Below are 18,821 nucleotides of genomic sequence, written 5' to 3' on the forward strand. Positions count from 1 at the left end.
TTGGGTGAAAGATTCCTGCATTGCAGGGGGCTGGACTAGATGGCCTGCGTAGTCCCTTCTAACTTGACGATTCTAGGAATTCAAGTGGAGAGGGAGTCTCTGTGAGCTCCCCCTAAGGGCCAAAAGGAACCAGATGCTGGGGCCCAGCCATATAAATGCCCATGAATCCTATGGCAATTTAACAGGGCAAAGTTAGCCTCCAGCTACGATGCGCAGGAGGAGAACTATTCAGACACCACTTTGGAAAAGTGTCTGCCACTGGAAGCACAACTATACCACTTCGTGCCCAGGGCAGACCACTTACAGCAAAGTAAGCAATTGGGAACGCAATCCCTCCACCCCACTCCAAAAAAAATAACCACAGCAGTGACGTGACGCTTGCTCAGAGCACCTCCGAAAATCACAGGACATTTATTATGCAATCTGACCAATCATTAATACAGAAAATAGAATCAAAGTCTCATTCAGCTTTCATCAGTGGCCAGCTGAGCTGGAAGGCAGCATGGTTAGGAAGTCGGAGGGACCCAGTGAGGTGGGAAGATGCGCCCCCTTCCCCAAGGGCCACACCCACCTCGACAGCAGCAGCAGCAGCTCCAGGCAAAGCTGAAAGGGAGAAAGGACGGGTCGATTATGCCTTCTTATCCTAAAAGCAGAAGCCAGAGTTGCATTTCAAATGATTCCCGAGCACTTGCGGCTTTATTTTTAATCTCTGTCAAAGCATCAAGTGATTACAGGCGCTCTGTTAAAAAGTACGCAGGGCTGCATTTCAGGGAGTCAGACCATAAAAAATATGAACTCTGTTCCAATTCGGGTTCAACAAAAGCTATGCAGCTCTCTTGGTTCCGCTGCACTGTGCTAATTCTAACCACCTCACGTCATGACCTTCTAATTTTTCTCTTTTCAAGCATACTATTTGCATGCACTAATACTGCACCCTCCAGAACACTCGTTAAGGTATATTTGACCACAGATCAAATCAAATGAATTTCTGCTTTCATGTGTTCTTGCAGAATTGATTTGTGCAGCTGGGAAGAACCCATAGATTTAGCTTCGTGTGTGTGTGTGTGTGTGTACACATACAAATATAAACACCCATTTTATATACATACCTATCTCTCTGGCGAAGAACGGCAACTATAAAGGCACATATATATCTATGGTGCAATCACACTTGGAATAGTTTGCAAAGTTCTTGTTACCCAGCAGAAAGACCTTATGGAGTGTGGGAGTTAAGTTCCACTAAATACAGTGAGGGACTTCCAAGGGCACATGAATAGTGCTGGGCTACACAATGGCTTGGAGCATTTTCCTGTGAGGAAAACGCACACACCTAAAGGGGGTAAATGACACATGCACCTATGCAATTATGAATGGCTAGAGAGAGACAGAGAGAGTGGGCATTTTGTTCCCTCTCATACAAATACCAGCAGTTGGGTACTGCCAATTGTGGGAGGTAAGTTCGAGAGAGACTATAAATGTTTCCCCGCCAGGAGATCACTTAAAACCACAGGTTGCAATCAATGTTAGTTGTACTCAAAGCAGACCCACTGAAATTAATGGGCATACCTAACCTAAGTCCATCGATTTCAATGGACTGTGCACAACTTTCTCTGTCTGCTAGTGCAACGGCTCTTGGGCCAGCGGATGGGTGGATTTCAGCACTGTGCAACAGCGGGATACAATGCAACGGATGTGCCAGCAGAAATTCAGTGTGTAACAGACTGAGCAATCTATTGCACAACCGAGTCACCAGCAACCTGCTGCTCACGCTACCACTTGCACAAAAGTGTTCCACTGCCGTGAATTCCTTCGCCAGTGCAACAAGTATGATTTACTCAGTGACTTAGCTTATGGAACCACAAGACATGATGACCGCTTGCACCGATGGCTTTTAAGAAGAAATGGGGGGAATCAACAGGTATGAATAACAAGGGGTGAGGTGGAACCTTCATGTTCAGAGGCAGTTTAACTCTGAACACTAGATGCAGGGAATGGAAAACAGGGGGCAGCTATTGCCTTCACTCTCTGCTCAAGCACTTCCAAGGGGCAAACTGCCTCGATGCTGCAGGAAACAATGCTAGACATGACAGATGTCAGTCTCCAGCAAGGCAGTTACCACATTCTCTATTTTCACTTTTAAGTGAGATGAGGCTCAGTGATAAAAAAAAAATCCAAGGAGGGACCAACAAGTGTGTGGGTCTCGCTGCTGAACAAATTGCCTCTTCTTGCTTGGAATTCTCAAAGTCAAAAAGATTATCTTCTGCACTAACTGAACACTTCTCACTGAAAAAAGCAAGCCTCACTTAGTTTAGATAGAAGGCCTTAGACACTTCAAAATGAGTCCACGCTTCCATATAATTAGCTGTACAGGTCCCCATCCAGGAGAAAATGCACCTGGGATGAAGGGAAATGCTAGAAAATAGCTTTCTTGCTCCTCTTTGGGGATGAAGACAGGAGACAATCTTTTTCAACATCACCAGATGGATTCTTCCTGATCTTCTGACAACTGAGCCACTCCTTTTGAAAAGGCTACTCTTTTCTGCAACAGATTTCAGGTTTGGTTTCAGTTCCATCCTTTACTATTGGATATGCTGGGCAGGAGCTGCTGGGAGCTGAACCCCATCAACAACAACTGTAGTTAACATGCATATTCTCCTTACCAGAACCACTTGAAGATTCAGATCCGCCCACTCTCTTTGAGCTTAGCAACCAGATCTTCTACCGTCTCCACCTTGACTCCAGCCTGACGCTGGGGAGGGTCTTCCACGCTGACAATCTTCACCCTTGGGGTAAGTTCTACACCAAGGTCGGACGGCTTCACTACCTCAATCTTCTTCTTTTTGGCTTTCTGGGTTGGGGTGGGAATAAAAACAAGGCGCACTTAAATGACCCACCCTTGTTTGCTCCCCTGCCCAATTTGTCATCAGTTGCTGCTGAAATGCTAAATGTGAAAATCAATTGGGGAAGTCAAGGGCTCTGCACAAATCGTCAATTACTATTTTGTCCTCATGTCCTCCGGACCCAAATGGATACAAAATGGGGAAGGGGTGTGTGTCATTTATCTCCAGAGCAAGGCTCTGCTTAAGGGTTTGCTGTGCCAAGTACGGAATACCCATGAAAAGTTGTCAGGCCCATACCATGATGTTAGGCAGGGTGGCATAGCGCGGCTCGTTCAGCCGCAGGTCAGCGGTCACCACGGCTGGCAACTTCAGACGCACTGTCTCCAGACCCCCGTCAACTTCCCGCTCAACCTTCAGCCAGTCCCCGTCCAGAGTCACTTGTGAAGCAAATGTTCCCTGCAATGGGGAGAGAAGGGCTGCTGGATTAAAGGCAGGGCAAGTAACACATTACATGAATTTCTACAAGTACACATCCTCAGAAGAGTTTTGCCAGTTGCTATACCAACTGCACATGCTTGAAGCACTCACCAGCTTTTTAAAAAACGACAAAAGCTAAGCGAATATTGAAATCATTTAGGGGTTTTTCAGACTTCTTACCCTGCCAATCACCCACATGCCCAGGGTAGCACATTAAACCACAATGGAGAATCGCAACAACCTGCCTCCTTAGGCGACTGAGCCCAGACAAGCCCTCAGGCATACCTCAGAATAAGCCGAGGCTGCCATGACTGGTTGATGCTGTCACAAGCTCAAGCCCAGGGCACGGAGTTTATCTCTATTATGAGCCACTGGCATCCACGGCAGAAGAGGCAGGGATGCACAACCCGAGGGCCTAGGCAGAGAGCCATTAAATCGTTTGAAGACTGCATGCTTAATATATTTTTGGAACCACATCATGAAGGAGCCTGGGATGTGCGTGGCTCTCTGGGGGCACCTTGGCAACTTTGTGTCCAGAAGAGTTCAGTCAGTCATTCGCCTCCCAGCTAGTTCAGCGTTTCTCTGGCACGTTAATTAGGTCACTAGCTTAGGGTGGGGTGTTGAATCAAAACAAACAAAAATAGGTGACTGGTGACTGGCCTGGTTGTTATAAACCTATATATTGGCAGCCCGTTTACACACGGTCAATACGTGTGCGACCGTGTATATGCACATCGCGCCGAACCTGGAAGTGACCCAGAAACGACATAAATATGTCACTGAAAAATAGAGTGGAACGGGGGCTCATGGGGAGCAGAACAGGCTGTTTGCAGGCTTTTTCAATTATACATGATTTCACCAAGGAGTGCGGTACCTCAGAACGTAATTCCTGCGTAAAAGGGGGAGGGGCTGCCTATATGTCGAACGACTCCTTCCTTTTATTTTATTTGTATTTATTATTGCACTTGTATCACACCTTTTCCTCCAAGGAGTTCAAGGTGGCATACATGGTTCTCTTCCTCCTCAATACAACAACCCTGTGAGGTAGGTTAAGCTGAGAGGCCAGGGCTGGCCCAAGGTCACCCCGTGGGATTCCTGGCTCAGTGAGGGTTTGAACCCTGGTCTCCCACATCCTAGTCAAGACACTCTCACTGCTACGTCACGCTGGTTCTCAAAGCAGGATGGTCACACAGCTGCCCTCAGGCCAGAAAGGAAAGGACAAGGGAAAACAGGGGGAAAGAAAATGGCAAACAGGAAGGAAAGAAGGGGTGCCCACCCACTCTTGGCTCTGCCCCAACTACTGCCGGCAAACCCCAGTCCTTCATACCATCACTGTAGCCTATTGGATGGGCTCCCTTCTTCAAGCTGTGCCTCCTCAAGTATGGAAAACAAATGCGTCTTCCTTAATAGGCCACCTGCTCTCTGCCTGCCAGCCCTGCTGCTCACTTCCATCTATTCCACATAACACGCCCCCTCCCCACCGAATAGTACCTGAGGCCAGTCAAGAAAGGCTGCGGTCATCTGCCCTGTCTGGTTGCAGTCATCGTCAATAGCCTGGAAAAACAAGCAAGGGGTGAAAAAGGATTGGAGAGAGGAGGTGTCACACAAAGGACAAGGAAGCGCAGCTGTTTTTCAGGGCAAAGAGCCTTTCCCCTTCAAGGGACAGAGCAACCAAAACGCATTCCTGTGGGCACCTCTCCCAGGACTCTGCAGCGATTGCATCTGGCCCCAAAATGCCAGGGTCTCCATCCATCGTAAGTGGAAAAGTTGTAACATGGGATGTACTGGTTGCACTCTCTTTGGGAGGCTCAAGTCAGGTCAGGTCTCCCAACAGGAATGAGGGTACCTGTGGGCACCTCAGCATTTCAGCAGTGACAAAATGTTCCCCTTGAGCCAGATAAATTACCAGCCGCATGAAATGAGGACCATCCTTCTGACAAGTAACAGCCCCTGCAAAATGAGACCTTGCATCCTTCGGGGGCAGAACCAGAGGTCTCAGCACAGGGGGTGGGAACTTCAGGCCAAATGTGGTCATCCGGGCCTTGGGACCTGGCCCTCGGGACTCTCCAGCGAGACTCCCTCTTCCCAGGCCACATCTCCGACTTGCGATGCCCAGCAGCCTCAAGTCATGTGCTTTTGCCTGGCTGAAATTCCTTCTTGAAGCATTGTCTCTGGCTTGCCTAGATGGAAGCGTGTTGTGTGTGTTTGTATATATATGTAGGAAGTTCAGGCTCTTGCGTGTCTGGAATGCAGCCAGCTGTACAAAGGTAAGATCCACAACTGCTGCGCTGCCTGCTTTTGACTCTGGCCTAGGGAGGCAAAGGTTCCCCATCTGTGAGTTAACAGGTGATGCTGCGGAAGCAGCACCTCCCCTGCTGTTTTCCGCCTCCTTTTCCCAAGTCCCAAGTCTCAGATCTGCTTTCCAGTCATCTCGGAGATCACTTTATAAATCCCCATGGATCAGCTTCAGTCCAGATATACTGTTGGAAACCTGCAACTGGCAACCCAGATGTTTGCTCCTTCCAGCCCTCAGGCCTGTTAGGTTCAGCCTCTCTTAACTCTGCCCCTATGCCTGCCAGTTACTTTTCCCCTTATGTCCACTAGGTAATAAGAAGCCATATTAACGTCCCCATTCTGAAGAAGGGCCATAGCTCAGCAGCAGACCATCTGCCTTGCACACTGGAGGTCCCGGGTTCAAATTCTCGGCATCTCCAGGTAGGGCTGAGAGAGAAAGCCACTGGCAAGCAAGGCAGGCAAGATTTCTCTAGAGGAACCAGTAACCTGACTCAGTATAAGGCAGATTCCCATGTTCTTATGGAAATTGTGCCTCGGCCATGATGGCGAGCCCATGCAGAAAGCTGTCTATTGGACTGACTCCTGGCATGAGAAGGCAAGGGATGAGATCAGGCTTTAACAGGCGTCAGCTTGCTGGGTGCACTGGCTCTTCTCCGGAAGCTTGATTACTAGAAACTTGATCCCCGGAGGTTCGTAAGGAGAGCAACATGGTGGGTGCACATTCATTTCCATGCTGCACCATTTACCTGTGCAAGAGCTCATCCCTTCTTTCACACACACACACACACACACACACTTGCATCTCTATTACCTGCTTCCCCAGCAGCAGAAGGTTGACGCCTTCTTTTTTGGCAAGTGCAGCCAGGATTTTCGAAACCTGGAAGGGGCTGAGGCTCTCGTATTCCTTGGCAGGGACCTCCACATGCAGCCCTCGATCGGCCCCCATCGCGAGGGCCGTGCGGATCGTCTCCTGGAGGGAGGCGGCAAAAGGAACAATAAAGAAGGAAGCCTTGAACTTGACACACACATCTGCTTTCCTCGGAATTTTAAGGTATTAATTCTTGTCCTAGAAAGTCCCCCGGGAAGGCCTAGAAGAAGAGTGCTCCGGGGGAAAACAATACATTTGTGATGTTAGCTCTCCTCTCAGGCCTATTTGCTTGTTTAGCAATCAAACATACCTTACCCCAGGGGCCTACAGGGGACTACAACTCCCATCACCCCCATAATTGGTTATGCTGTCTAGGGCTGATAGGACTTTGGGAGCCCAACAGCACTGGGAAGCCCCATAAGTCGACCAACACAGCCTCTCACTAAGGAAAGATTGCGTTGCTTAAGAAGAGCACAGGTCGAGAATCAACACAGTCATCTTGAGAAAGAAACCAGTATTGGGTGGCAGTCTTGGAAGATTTATGCTGCCCTGAGCGGGACCGGTAATATAAAGAAAATTGGATGCTGTGCTTTCAAGATACACAGTTCTGGCATGAAGAAATCTGAGTTCTCTCTTCCAGTTTTGTTAATGACAATGATAATAGCCTCTATAGGGAAGGGGGATGCCTGCCCCACTGGGAACAGAGCCAAGGCACTACTCCCCCCCCCCCCAACAGATGCAGCTGCTGAGTTTGCAATAGTAAACCCATCACTGCGCCAGCCAGCCCTTTACACAACCGCAGGCAGAAATCAGAAGCAGGAGGGCAGAGAGAAGATGGCCTTGGGAGAGAAAGAAAAGCCCTGCATTTGTTCCCAATCTCAGAGACTGAGGAACGTCAGCTTGGCTGCTGCTGCTGCTGCTGCAGGGGGAAGGGAAGGGCTGCTTTTTTTAAAAAAAAATGGGGGGATTGTGAGAGCAGCGCAGCAAGTGAAGGTCACTGGGAAGCGGGGGCAGCAGTGCAGAAAATAGCTGGCGACGGTGGGGCTGTCAGGAAGCCGCAGCTGAGAGAAAAGAGAGCAGAGCCAGGTCTGGGGAGAGGCAAGAGAGGCATGTCCAAACCGGTTACTTTCACCGGCTGGAGCTGCGCACAGACACACGCCGTGTGGGATCTCAAGAGCAAAGTGGGGAGCGTCTGCCTTCTAGTGCCCCCCTCCCATGGCCTTTCTTGGGAGCTGTCCGAGGGCAGAACAGAACGCTGGGTTTTGGCTGCGGGAGGGCCGTGCTCAAGGCTGTGCAGGTGGCGAGCCTATGCGCTTACCTGGTAGCCAACCCCTCTTGAAGTTAGTGGGATTTACGTGTGAGTAAATGTGCAGAGGGCTGCACTGTCAGCACCTTTAAGGGAGCCCTGCCGCCTCCTCCTTCCCCCCACCCTCTCTCTAACAGAGGGAATTCCAGCAGGTGATGCAGATTCTCATCTCTTGTGTTATGACTAACTGTGTCCGCTGAAAATTCTGTTGCTGGTTCCCATCCTGCATTTGGGCTCCCCTTAGATGGGCGCGAAGGGAAGGTACATTGGGATTGGTTTGTAGGTTGCTGGATGGTTTTCAGTCAGCTGGAAAAGGTTCCCAATTATAGCAACAAAAAAGCTGCTCCCATCACAACCCCTACCCCAATATAGAATTGTCAGAATTCCTGCTTAGATACAAATTAACTCAGATGCTATTTTTTTACTTGCATATATGCAAGTTATCCTGGGTGCAGGAGTCAATTGCTTCTGCTGCTTAAGTCATCATTTGGATCTAGTCTTACTCACAAGTCACTGTTTGGCCCTCAGCTCCAAATGGTGGTTAAAAAAAGAAAAGGAAAAGCAAAAGCAAAAGGAAAGAAAGAAAGGCAAATTTGGAAAGCTTGAAGTCTGTCTGTGTCTGCCCTAGACCCACAGGCCTTGATAGCTCAGGCAGCAGAGCATGAGACTCTTATTCAGGGTTGTGGGTTCACGCCCCAGGTTGAGCAAAAAGATTCCTGCATTGCAGAGGGTTGGACTAGATGAACCATGTGGTCCCTTCCAACTCTTATGACGCTCTCTAAACAGAGCCCCTTTTCTTAACAACCCAGTGAGGTGCTTAGATGATGGTGGCCCTACACCTTTAACAGTGTGCCCTGCTGAAACCCCCTCGTCTACACAACTAGTAAAGCTACGGGAACCTCATTTCCATTTGTCAAACTCCTAATTCTCTCTCTGCTGCTCATCGGACAAGAAAACCACCCTTAATGTTCACACAGGCAATGCTCTAGCCCAGACAACTACACTCCACACACCTCAACAGGCTGCGAAAGGCAGGCTTCTCCATTGCTTCAGGTGTGTTAACTCTGTCAAAGGCTGGCACCCAGTATTTGGAGAAGAAAGGGTTTTGGCTCCAGCATCTTCAACATGCTGCTCTCAGCATATCTACAGAGCTCTCTCTTGTGTGCCGCTGGTACCACCTGGTGGCCACCAGCCTAACTAACACCAGTTAGTCCAGCCCCCATCCCTCATCTCTTTGCACTCAGCCCCCTGAGCTGTAAAAAGCTCTCGATTTAGAATTAATTATGTTGATCACAGGCCACTCAGCAAGTTGGCAGATAGACAGAAAATTGGAGAAAGGAATTTGGGACAAGCAATTAGGTGCGCCTGAGCACCAATTTCAAATGGAGGATGAAGAAAAGAATTTGGGACAAGAAGTTCTAGTCACCAAACGAGGAGCAAGAAAGCTGTCCCCCAGCGTCACACTGGACCTTCCCCGAGGAGTCCACTCTGTTCCACCCGTCCATGCAACACAGACCAAAGCTGTACAAACAGAGGGTATTTATGAGAGAAAGCTGCTCCCGCAGCAAACAGATTCCTCAAAAGCAGACCACTTGCATAAGAACATACTAAACTATCCCATGTTGAGTCACACTGGGGCCATCTTTGCACACACCATGGGCCCTTGCACCCCTCATTTTTTATTTTTATTATTTAAATTGAAAGGAGAAAGTTGGCACTCTCTCTCTCTCTCTTTTTGGTTGGGCAGAGAGAGTTGCCTGCCGTTTTTCTGTCTGTGATTTAGGGGGCATGCAGGTGTTTTACCTCCTTTTTTTTAAGGGGTGTGTGTCTGAGCACTGTCCACTTTTCTTCTGTGAAATGGGTGCATTGCGCTGCCTGCAGCAATTTCATAGATAATGTGCCTCTTAGGGGCCCAAAAACATTGGGAACCCCTGATCTACACTGACAGTGCTGCATCCAACGTTCCAAAGTTCGCCACACTCGCAGTACGCTCAGTGAAATTAACAAACATGACCAACAGGTCTATCAACTTCATAAGTCTGCTCTGAGCACAACTTAGTTGGGATACAACCCGCCAACAATAGTCTTTTCCAGTCCTACTCAGAGATGCCAGAGATTGCATCCAATACCTTCTGCCTGCAAATCATGGGCTCTATGACTCAGCTAATGACCCTTAATTTGATCGTAGGCTGTCAGCAGGGATATCGGGGGGTGTTCTTAGAAGAATAGGGTTGTTTTCAACTAACTTTTACTAAAGCATACCCACTGAAATTAACAGCAGTGATGAACTTAGGTTCATCAATTCCAGCGCGCCTACTCTGAGTCATTTAAATATTGCCTTTCTTCCAAGGAATGAAATACTAAATATACATTGCAAAAATATAGTTTACTCAGGCTGGTTAATGGTCCTTTCAAGAGCTAATGGCACAAACTCCCTGGCCTGCTATTAAGAACATATGAATCTGCCCAATACTGAATCAGATCATTGGTCTGTGTAGTATTTTCTCCTTCAGGGATTCAGACATGAGATGCTGGGGATTGAATCTGAGACCTTCTACATGCAAAGCAGATGCTCTACCGTTGAGCTACGGGCCTTCTTCACTTCTGTCCTCCCTCAGGCCACACAAGTCAAGCAGACTTAGGGAAGGTAGGAGAGGAGCTGTGCCCCAACAGGTACGCTGATGCCACCAGTTCCCTGGTCTGCTGACGACCTTTGTTGCTTTAGAACGTACAGGATGCCTACTGCATCTTAAGCCACCCCACAAATAAGAGGAAGGCAGGTTTTTAAAAATCACTTGCCAATATTGGTGGCAGGAAAGATTCCCTCCCGATCCCTAATTACAGCAGAAAAGTACCATGGGTAGTGGTATTTGTAGTGTTGGTTCTTTTAGGGGTTTTTTTCTTGTCCCCCCCCCCCTTTCTTTCTTGATTTGTATATGTATGTTGAATCTTTATACTTTTAAAATAAAAAATTAAAAAGATAAGGAAAAGAAAAGTACCATGGGTAAAATTCACCAAGGAAGCTTCCTACCCAAGGAGAACTGCCGAGGATGAAAACTCTAAACCACAGCTGAGCTAGCCCTTCTCTTGCTACATTGCCCTCCTGCAATGGTGACAACTTGCCCGCTTTCATTCAGAACCAGGCTCGCGAGAAACCAGCAACCTCATTTTAGCTAGGGGTCCAAAGCCAGGGTGTTGGAGGACTTCAACAGAGCTCCCTGCAAAGCATCATCTATGCCAGGCTTTTCTTATTTTACATCTCCAGTTTTACTCAACCCAGTAGGAGCAGTCATGGTAATCTGTAGCCTACTGTACAAAGGTACAAGTCACCTCCTCTGCCTATCCACCACAGGCATGAGGCCCCTGAAGGGTGGCCACCAGGGAATGTGGCCCCTGATCTGTAAAAGCTCTTCCACTCTTGCTTTAGTCTTAAAGAGTCCCGTGCGATACAAAGGGCAAACAAATTCATTACAGCATAGGCCTTCATGGACTACAGTCTACTTTAATCAGATGCATCATGTGGTCAGACAAGTACAGTAGAGGAGAGATAGTATACCATCATAAATCTGCAAGGCTTTAAAGTTCCACAAGATTCTTGCTGTTTCTACTCAACCTCAGTACTTAGGATGCCTTCTGGTTACGTCCATCCCCCACCCCAAAAGGACACATCTGGAAAAGATGTATTTTAAAGGTGAAGTAGAGGCGCTTCAAGAGATGACTGGACTTAAGAACCATCTCTCTCTCTCTCCAGGGCTGCATTTGCATAATCAAACCATGGCTTAATAAGCCGAGAAGCGCACAAGCTTCATGTACCCGCATGCAACCCCTTTGCTTCTGCTTTGCTCTTCCTCTTCTGCGAATGAGCCAAAAACAAGCCAAGAAGCCACAGTTAATCATAGCTTGCTGTTATGTCCAGACAAGGAACTCGCATGAAGGGGAGAACAAAGTGGCTGCAAGCAGGTCCCTGAAGCTCACACGTATCTCAGCTTCTTAAGCTGAGATATGATTGTGCAACTGCCACCTGTTTGTCAGAGACCACTCTTAAGAATACAAGTACTGCCCTGTTGGCTCAGACCAACAGCCCATCGAGTCCAGCATTCTGTTTGGAGCTACAGCCAGGCAGGTGTTCACATGCAGGGTATGAAGGCTCCAGCTGCCCCCTGCAACAGGCTGACATTAGGTACACCTCTAGGCAGGAACTAGATCATTTGTACACCTGCACAGCGCTTAGCCAGAATTGGCAGCAGCAGAGGGAAGAGGCATGTGTAACCAGGAATTTAAGTCTCCTTGATATGCTCACATTTTCAGCCCATGTATGTTTCTATATGTAGCTCAACTGAATTACAGGTCTAGTTACTTATTGGACCCAAGGTCTTCTAATATGATCACCACCCCCTGAAGTGCAAACTATAAGGTCTTAAATTAAGGACGTACAGTTAATGCACCTTACAAAGGAAGACTTTGCCAAGGTGACTGAGGAACTATCTAGGAGCCTGTTTTATTTCTTCTACTTCCTCTAAAACGCTCCAAGGGACAAAATTACTGGGTCTTTTTTCTTTCCTCGAAAAAACAACACGCTGGTCATTGCCGAACAAGTTAATGGATTTGTTAAATGACACAGTAAAGCAAAGCAATTTCAAGAGTTGCCCACTTTGTTGTTATAGCAGCTAAACTTAGATAAAACATCATCTGCAGGAATTTAGCAGACCATAGAGGCAATAGTTTGAATCTCCTTCCACCACCTTCCACTCTTTTCACTTTTGAGCTAACCTGCCATTTTTGAAAATAATGTATATTCTATTATATTGCAAAGGTTTAATTGCTTACAGTGCGTAAGCAACCAATGCACAGCTTGACAAATATAACAGCTAGACATTAGACTTTCTTAAAGTATTTCCAGGAATTAAATTCTACACCAGATACCAAATGTCACATGAACAAAATTTTGACACGAATTAAAGGCCGAGGAGAGAAGGAGGTAAAAGCAAAAATGAGGAGAAAGTCTGGGGTGAGAGAATACAGCAGCAGTTTGGGATAAAGCAGAAGAGACCAACTCAACCATCTAGGAATGGAACTCAGGTTTGAGATACCATTGATGGGGTGAGGTCCTATATAGAGGCCAGTGGAGGATGAAAATTAGGGCAGATGGGGCAGGGTTCCAACAACCTCTTATCTGTCCTCATTCAGCTCCCACCTGCCCCAACCAGTCAGCTGGCTCTGCTTGCCATTGGCCCTGGCTCCACCTATTGTTGGTTTCCCTGCCTTCTGCTCAACAGTTTCAATGGACACTATCCACTGCTGTCAAAGCCCACAGCCAGTACTGGATACTCAGCTGTGGGTTCTGGTTACACAATGATTTCCTTCCCTTGCCCTCTATTTGACTTGCCTCCTGCTTTTGGGGAATGCCTCCTCACCTGGCACTGCTGTGGACCACAACTCACAGCTACCACCTCTGAGACGAGCTTCTTTTCCTTGAGGCGCACGGCTTCCTCCACGGCGATCTCGCAGAAGGGGTTCATGGAGTGCTTGACTCCATCTGTCACTACGCCTGTTTTGTCTGGTTTCACCCGCACCTGCAAGAGGAGCAAAGTTGTCATGGAGGCAGCTAAGGAAGATCTGGAACTAGGGGAAGAAGCTCTTGGGGACCTTTCCCACTCCTCTTTGGGGCATGGGGATCCAGAAGCTGAATGCATCAGACAGGGCATCATCAGCCCCAGGTAGGGTAGAAAACATTAGCAAAGTTTTCAAATAGTTTAGAATTGCATTAATGCATGCTTGCCGTAAGAGCTTGCTCTCTTTTAATTAAGATAAGAACCCAAGATGAGCCCATCTAGATTAGGCCAAACGTCCATCTAGCTAGTTCAACATCCTGTTCTTACAGTGGCCAACCAGATCCATAATGGCTTTCAGAGAGGATTAGACAAATGCAAGAAGGATAAGGCTAAGGTAACTATGCCACAGCAGTACATAGTTATCTACTTGCACTGGTATACTTTCGAACTACTAGGCTGGCAGGAGCTGGGACAGAGCAATGGGAGCTCACCCCATCGCACAGATTCGAACCGCCAACCTTCCAATTGGCAACCCCAAGCAGCTCAGCCGTTTAGACCACAGCGCCACCCGCTCCCTTTATAAGGCTCTGCTCTACCTCTACTATGGTGGGCAGTGTGCCTCTGAATGCCAGCTGTTGCACACAGGTCCTGCTCTTGTGCTTCCCATGGGCATCTGTTTGACCACTGTAAGAACATGATGCTGGACTAGATGGGCCCCTGGTCTGACCTGGCCGAGCCCTTCTACTGCTAGTGGGAAGCCAACAAGCAACACCTGAAACCAAACCTCTCAGCCAAGACTATATCTATATCTTTGCCATCCACTAATTTTGCCACAAACATAAGGCTGCAATTTATTCTTTATGCACAGCCTTCTGTGGGGGCTGTTTGCTTGTTTATTTTTAGCCTGCCTTTCAATCATCTTGGATTCCCGAAGCGAGGAACAATTAAAAGATTTTGACAAAACAAATGAAAACAAAGATGACACAAATGGCTGGGGGGTGGCGGTGACTGCAATCAACCTCATCCCATTCCCTCTAGCCATTCTCTGCTCTCCAATTCATGTGGTCATTTTCAATTATGATTTTTCTCCACTTGATTATCTCTGGTCATGCATGGGAATGAAATTACACAGAGAAAGCTCTGACATGACCCATCGGTACATGGATATGTTCAGCTGCGATTTCAGCAATTGGGGTTTGCTCCAAAAAGGGCTGCCAAGATTGCAGAAGTTGAAGCACATCCACAGACTGTCAGTTTCACAAAATGCTAATCTCTACACTACAACTTTTCTGGGAACAGTCCAGGTGAAGGAAGATGGGGGCAGGGGGTAGAAGACCAAAAAGAGAAAGAACAAAACTATTCACTTAGGAGCCACTCACCCCTCCTCTATGCCTTGGGCTGGTTAATCTTGGGGTGCTCAAGTTGATTGGTTTGGTTCTACTCTTTCCTTATCCTCTCATCCCTAAAGTTTGTGAAGGCAATGAGCTGGTCTGCATGTATTGTTTAAGATAAACTATGGCTTAGTGCAAATGCATGAATGTGCAGCCTGCTGGGGCGCAGATTGCAGCCACTTTGCTCTTCCTCTCTGATTCTGTTGCAAGCTAACGTGTTTTAGCACGTTATTCAAACCGGAGCTCATTATTTTCTCCTCCAGATAAGCCACAAGCCTGCATTCAGATGGCATGTTTAGCCAAACCAGGGCTTGCTCAAAGCAGCCACAATCTCCTCTCTGGGAACTCTCACGCTTGTGCATTTGCGTTAAACCATGGTTTGGCTTAGCATAACATGTGAAACAGTTGAATGAAGAAATATCTTTGGTTGAGAGAAGAAATTCTAGTAACACATTCATACACAAATACCGCAACCTTAACCATGTTTACCCAGAAATAGGTTCTACTGAATTCAAAGGGACTTACTCCCAAGGAAAACTGTATCCACAGTACAATACAAAAGCACACAAGGAATTACAGGAAACACACAGCTGAAGTCCAAGGCACTCTCAAATAAGTTCCCTCAACTCTTTTGAGAGAAAGAAATGGAGCATTAAAACCTAGGAACAACAGGAATACTCATTGTATGCCTCCTCAATGTTTATGGGTTTAAGCGTTTTGGAAGAAGCTTCTGTTTGCGTAAGGAAGGCCCAAGATCAAACAGCCTGCTCCTGCACAGAGATCCAGTAAACATAGACTTAAAATCAGAAAAAGAAGGCGGCTGTTTGCACACACGTCTTTGCGCAATCAGCAACCACACTGGCTGCTTAGGGATTGTGTTTACACACAGCTGCAAGGCACCCATTTGAACCTTCCAGCAGTTAGAACCTTCTGGCATTGTTCTGCATACTTTCTCCACACATTAGCCAGGCTTCCTCAACTTCGGCCCTCCAGATGTTTTTGGCCTACAACTCCCATGATCCCTAGCTAGCAGGACCAGTGGTCAGGGATGATGGGAACTGTCGTCTTAAAACATCTGGAGGGCCAAGGTTTAAGGAAACCTGCATTAGGCTGATCAGCGCCATGGGTTCTTCAGATGTTAAGACCTTACCTTCTGATACCAAACTATCAATGAACAGAAGACACGAGACTGCTGCATGTAGATTCTCAGGTGCAAATATCACCTGGGGAAACCCAGGTGGCGAATAAATAATAAAATTATTATTTATTATTATTATTACATATGCATTCACAACTTATCCATGCTGGAGGGCAGTTTCCCAGTATGCATGCATTCAGTAGGAGAGCCACATACGAGTGCCTCACACAAATGTTAACCTGCACACAGCTTCCCTACATGGAAACGCCTTCATATAAGAAAATCAGAAGGTCTGAAGAAGCCCTCAAAGTCTTGATTGGATGGAGAAGTAGATGGGTAACCCAGGTTCAAATCCTGACTAAGATATGAAGCTTACTGGCTAGCCTCAAGCCAGTAATCCCAGGAGAATACAAGCTATTGAGCTCCGTGGAAGAAACACAGGATATAAGCATAAAACCTGACAACAAACAGGTCACTGTTATTCCCATTTACCTGAGAATGAAAGACAGAAGTTGCCCAAAGACACACCCGCTGAGTATGGAAATTTAGCCCTGATCTCTCAGGCAGTGTTAGAAACTGAGACAGGAAAGCTAGGCGCTAAATGGCACCTTAAACCCAGGTTATGGGCACAACAACGGAATGTCTAGGCACACTTTTTAAAAAACAAGAATACAAAGCTGAAAATGAATGAATTGCAGCGAAAATATTATGTTCATTTTTCACACCGTCTAGTCCTTCCCCTGCCCACCTCTCCTAATATTCTTAAGAGGGTCTCTTTTCCAGTCTTCAGAGATTAGCGGAAGTGGGGAGGCAGAAAAAGGTCCTCCTTTCCTTCCACTCTGCAGTTTTAATCTCAAATTTTAGGGTCAGTATTGCGCCCAAGGCTCAAAAACTGTTCTCGCTTAATAAAATTCCCTTTTGCAAAATGTGTCTAGAAAAATGGGAGTTTCGAACACTGCTCTCAGGTCCAAGGTCCAGCTGAGATTCTTGAATCAGAAACAAATATTAACGAAGTGATTGAGGGATACAAGTACAGAATAAAACCAGGCAGGGTTTAATGCAACATGATGGCAAGAAAGGCTTCCTTCAACAACTCTGCTCTCTCCCAGTACACCTCCATGATGTCAACTCTCCTCCCTCCCTCAAATCTCTTCCTTTTAATACAATACTCTATTGCAAAAAAAGTTTTTTTCTTTTCTTTTACAGTACTGTATGGTGAAAAACTTAAGCGTCACTATACCGTCTCTGAAAAAGGAGATTTCGTTTTGCTAACACAGCTGACAGCCACTGGCTGCTTTCTCCTCCACCAAGGCATTTGTCAGCATGAGGTGACCTTGGGCTAGGCACTGTCTCTCAGCCTGACCTACCTCACAGGGCCGTTGTGAAAATAAAATGTGGAGGTGGGGAAGGGGAGAACGATACACGCCACCTTGAATTCTTTGGAGGGAAGGCAGAATACAAACGCAATAAAATAATAAATGAGTAAAACCCACTGCCTGGGTTTCCTTTCCTTTCCTTTCTCCCTCTCAATCCCCTTTTTTTCTTCCTGTGTCATGCATTTCAGATGCTAAACATGAGCAGGAAGGCCTTCTATTCATACGGATCGCTGTAAGCTTTTCTCGGCTGAAACTGCTTCAGAAACAAATAACTGAAAAAGTTAGTAACAATCAGCCAAGGACAGAAAAGAAGCCGGCAGCACCAGGCAAATGCCTCCGGGAAACCGTTTTGAGAAGAAAAAAAAAAGCTGCCCCCTCCAACATCTAATATTCTGAGGCAGACTGCCCGTGAACACAGGGGTTCAGACACACGTGACAACGTGAACGTGTGAGCGCCACACGCTCAGCGTCGTGTTAACATGCGGGTCTGGGCTAAGGGGGACCTCCAGAGGAGAAGCGCTCCCCCTCTTGGGACCCAGGCGTCCGAGGGACTCCCTCCCCGCGCGCCGCCCTCCCCTGCCTCGCCGCGCGCACCTTCACAGCGTAATCAATGACCCTCTTCACTCCCACCATCGCCCTCAACCCGGCCGCCGCCATCTTGCCCCGTTCCCAGTCGCCCTATCAGCAGCAGCCTAGCTTCCTCCTCACCACGCCTACCGGGTTCTTCCAGCCAATCGGGAAGAGGACCAGGCGGTCCAATCCGTGCGCATGTGGAAGGGGAGGAGGGAATCACGTGAGTGTGTCTTCAAAGCTCCTCAAGAGGGTCAGGTGCGTGGTCGTCCGTGGTGCCCAATCGCGAGTTTCTTTCGGGTTTCCGCAAGCCAATCGAGGAACTCGGTAGGAGGGCATAATGGGAGGGCGAGAGGGGAGGGAACGAAGGCAAAAGCGACTGCTTTTTCAAATTGGATGACTGATGTGACGTTTTCACCAATCACAGCATTGGAATGGGGGGGTGGAGCGCGAGGGTTCCGGGGATTATCTGTCCAGGCCAATCAACCAGCGGCATTTACGTGACGCGCGCCCCACCACACTCCGCCTCCGAAACGAAAGGAGGCCCATCAGAGCGGCGTCTGAGTTACTGTTGAAGAGGGAGCGGCTTGCGGAGGGAGGGAGGCTGCGCGCGCGCGCTGGAGGAAACTGGGTGAAAGGTCGTGACGCGTGTCTTTTGTTGTTCACGCAGTTACGGATCCGGCTGTAACGTGCGAATTGTTGGTCGCAGGACTGGCCTGCTCGCGGGAACAGCGCGCCGTCTGTGGTGTCGGATTTAACTGCACCCGGCCGACCTCCGTGTCCTCCTACCTTCGAGTCGGCAGTGTAACGTCTGAAATGGAGAGCCAAAGAAGATCGCAACGACAACTTCCGCGATTAGAAATAATTTCCTCTTCTCGCGGAGGTTTTTTCTGCGATCTCCCGTGGCACGTGTCTCCTCTAAAGGGGAACGACAGAACAACAACAGGAAAAAAAAACTCAACACCTTGCAATTGCGAAACTGGCATGGTTGCTGCCAGCCAGGAACTG

At 47.8% G+C, this 18,821-nt stretch overlaps 1 protein-coding gene across 1 annotated transcript; it reads right to left on the reverse strand.

Annotated features, from left to right (window-relative positions):
• Positions 1-382: 382 nt before the first annotated feature.
• ETFB (electron transfer flavoprotein subunit beta) lies at positions 383-17,990 on the reverse strand. Its single transcript, XM_081019281.1, has 7 exons — positions 17,838-17,990; positions 13,201-13,359; positions 6,424-6,582; positions 4,809-4,871; positions 3,138-3,296; positions 2,661-2,848; positions 383-603 (listed from the first exon to the last, which is right to left on the reverse strand). Exons 1-6 carry the CDS (start codon positions 17,898-17,900, stop codon positions 2,678-2,680), a joined length of 774 nt encoding a protein of 257 aa, XP_080875407.1. The 5' UTR covers positions 17,901-17,990; the 3' UTR covers positions 383-603; positions 2,661-2,677.
• Positions 17,991-18,821: the final 831 nt, after the last annotated feature.

Source organism: Podarcis pityusensis (genome assembly GCF_964106645.2).
Source record: "Podarcis pityusensis genome assembly, chromosome: 8".
In the NCBI taxonomy this organism is placed as follows: Eukaryota; Metazoa; Chordata; class Lepidosauria; order Squamata; family Lacertidae; genus Podarcis; species Podarcis pityusensis.